The 3,593-nt window shown below is 39.0% G+C and overlaps 1 gene segment (V, D, J or C); it reads left to right on the plus strand.

Moving 5' to 3' along the window:
- The first annotated feature begins 1,092 nt into the window (after nucleotides 1-1,092).
- Nucleotides 1,093-1,941, plus strand: LOC110288011. The segment is given in 2 exon segments: nucleotides 1,093-1,152; nucleotides 1,541-1,941. Coding segments are annotated over 2 exon segments (447 nt in total).
- Nucleotides 1,942-3,593: the final 1,652 nt, after the last annotated feature.

Genomic DNA, 3,593 nt, shown 5'->3' on the forward strand with positions numbered 1-3,593 from the left:
CAAAGAACAAAGAAATGGGCATCTGCTGACATGGGGGCCGAAGTCAGGCGCCAGGCAGTGGGCACTTTGCATCTTATCTCTGGAACATTGATCCTCCTTGACAGCCTTGGGTGTCAGGCTGGGCTCAGGCGTAACTCATGACCTTGGATGTCATGAGAACTCAGGAAGAAATAGAGAAGAGGGGACTGGGGACTATAATTTAGCTTTCACCGCCTCAGGTGCCAGGAAGGGAATAGGGAGGAAGGGGGTGATAACCAGCTCATAGCACGAGGCCATTTGGCCTGTTAGGGAGATTATGAAGGGCTCACTTTCTCACGGGATGGTCTCTGACAAGGAATGACTTAGTTAGCTGATGGTATTTTAAGTATCTACAGTCTGACATCAGGACAGTATATTTTATACCTCTTTAAGTACAGTATAACATTTGAAAAAAATTTTTTTATCTCAATTTCATTTGCACAATAAACCTAAGACAAGACTACACTGAAACTCTTTTGCAAAGTACAAGTGACTTCTCCCCTAAGGGTGGATTCATTTGACTGAGAATGGAAACTAAAGATTAAGGCCTAGCAAGGGAAATTCTGAGGAATCTGGGTGAGGTCTTATAGATAAAAAAGGATCATCATGGTGGCACACACCTTTAATCCCAACACTCAGGAGGCAGAGGCAGGTGGATTTCTGAGTTTGAGGCCAGCCTGGTCTACAGAGTGAGTTCCAGGACAGCCAAAGTTACACAAAGAATCCCTGTCTCAAAAAAACAAAACAACAACAACAACAAAAAATCAAGTTAATGATCCATTCCCACTATTTGGAGTGAAAACCAAGTATATATTTCCTCCATTGAGGAGACACCTTTATGCGAGTAACATTCTACTTTCTCCAGTGCTTATCTGTGAGCACTGGTGACCTCTGCAATCTAGAAGAGGATTTGTTATTTTTGCAATCATGAGAAGCTGTCAGGGTATTTCCCTCTNTCTTCACTGCAACACCAACCCAGGTCTTTGCATATGGTTCTCAAGGGAGGAGCCACCCCTGCCAGTTTTGGATAAAGAGGTTGGTTGACACCTTGCTGTGAGTGAAAGGTCTCCTCAGGCTGCCTCCACAAAATGAATTTGCCTGGTAGATTGTTGGTGCTGTTGTTCTGGATTTCAGGTGAGGACAGAAGGAATTGAGAAAGGAGAATGGAGAAGGAGCAGTAGCTCTGGGCCACACTGCTCACTTCATGTGTTGTGCCATGTGTGAGTAGACAGGTATTATCTTCGAGGATGGGGCCTGTTGGGTGTATAGCTTCCAGGGGGAGGTTCCAGATGGGAGAGAACCTGTGCTATAATGAAGATTATGACACAGATGGATAGGCTGGTCTAAGTTATAAATAAATGCATCTTGGGACTCCCATTTCTCTTGTTTTCTTAGGATGGGAATTTTAATATANAAAGAATTGTATGTATAAAATATCTATGTATGTATATATGTATGTATAAAAAAATTTCAAGATTGTTCATGAGGTTTTTTCATGACTCTGTACTTCTCTTTATTTCAGCTTCCAGAGGTGATGTTGTTATGACACAAACTCCAGTCTCCCTGACTGTCAGTCTTGGAGATCAAGCCTCTATCTCTTGCAGGTCTAGTCAGAGCCTTGTACACAAAAATGGAAATACCTATTTGAAATGGTTCATGCAGAAGCCTGGCCAGTCTCCACAGCTCCTCATCTATGAGATTTCCAACCGATTTTCTGGGGTCCCAGACAGGTTCAGCGACAGTGGTTCAGGGACAGATTTCACACTCAAGATCAGCAGAGTGGAGGCTGAGCATCTGGGTGTTTATTACTGCTCCCAAACTACACATTTCCCTCCCACTGTGATGCAGACCATAACAAAAATCTCCTTGCTTGGGGTATCCCAGCTGTCAAATAAATTACTTATCTATGTGAGAGGTTGTTGAGGAACTGCAGCTTATAGGATTAAGCTGAGAGCACGTGCGTGTTGGTTACAGCTCACTGGTCATTCTTTTTTTTTTTTTGGCTTCATTGATTTCAATGACAATGATATTGCATTCTTAGGAGTATAGTGAACAGGTGTCCTTCCAGGAAGCAGCAATGATGACAGTCAAGCTGAGTGTAAACCAACTCTGTTCCTACAGGCCTTGTCTTCCTGTGTTAATTAAAAAGTTATCCAGTGAAGCAGACAGGGAACTGAGAGGTGTTCCTTTGTTAAGTTGTCTTACATACTAAATAATTGTTTTGTTTGCCACATTTTAAACTTTTGATTTAAATTCCAGTGTCTTACTTCTGTTTGTTTTCCATTTGCATGAAGTACATCCATTGACTCTGTAACTTTTACCAAATGCTTTTACCCAGAAAGTGTTTCTTTTCTGACATACTTTTCTCAGTGTGTCAAAGACTGAAACAGAAAGTTCTAGGTTAACCTTATGATAAGGATCACTGCTGCAATTAGCATACTGCTAAACAGACAGACATTATGGCCGGATATGAAGTCCACAGCTCACAAAAATGTATGATAACTTTTTAAATTCACTAGGATTTGAAGGGCATGTTCTAGACCTATGAAATTTAGCAACCGAGCAGTATACTTTCAATTTAATTTCATTATTAGTTCTTTATGTTCTTCTACTAAAATGCATGGTGTCTTTAGCAACAAGGATTTGTGACCTCCTTCTGGTGTGCAATCAAAAAAACTGACAATAGCATGTAGTGTTTTGTGGCTTTGGGTCCATCATATCTTTTTAACTTTCAAACTTTACAGACCCCAGATAAATGATTAAAATTTAACCACTTATAGTTAGGATCCACTTATCAAAGTGAACACATGGCATTGAATTTTGTCACTCAGTATTAATTTTCTGATACTTCTAGACATTTTCTTACAAATTTCCTCATTTCAGATTTCTTTGTATCTGAATAAAATTCCACTTGGATGTATTTCAATTTTTCATTAGATATGTTTCATTTGATGGATATCTAGGCTGATTGTTTTTTCTACTTATTGTGAATATACATTTGTATGTACACATATATTTATTCATTTGGTATATTGTTGGCTATATATGCTGTAATAAACGTATATACTTATCTGGAAAGTATATGTTTTATAGAAATACATGCCTCTCTTCTTCTAGAGGTGGCTAAGGGGGCATGATCCATTGCCTTTTGCTCCACTTCATGGTGAGGCCACACAAACCAGCATCAAGATTACCAGAGGAGAAATGATGTATATTAGACCACATTTGTTCCTTCCATTCCTGTCATAAACACCTTCTATGGCACACCCTGTCTCATGATGATAGTCTTCTCTTCCTCCTCCTCACTATTAATGTTTATTATGACTATTGTACCTGTCTGTATTCAGGGAATTCTTCACTGGCTTAGTGGACAGATCTACACTATAACTTCTCTACTTCTTGATCTATGATCAGAGAACATTATGAAAAAAGGTGCAGAAAATTATGTGACAATACCAGAAAGTCTGTTTTAAAATAATCTTTCCTAGAAACAGCTATTTAAACAGCACTTTGACTTCCATATATGTATATATATATACATATACATATGTATATATATAATTTATGTTAAAATA

The sequence above is a fragment of the Mus caroli genome, unplaced genomic scaffold (assembly GCF_900094665.2).
Source record: "Mus caroli unplaced genomic scaffold, CAROLI_EIJ_v1.1 scaffold_10783_1, whole genome shotgun sequence".
NCBI classification, from domain to species: Eukaryota; Metazoa; Chordata; class Mammalia; order Rodentia; family Muridae; genus Mus; species Mus caroli.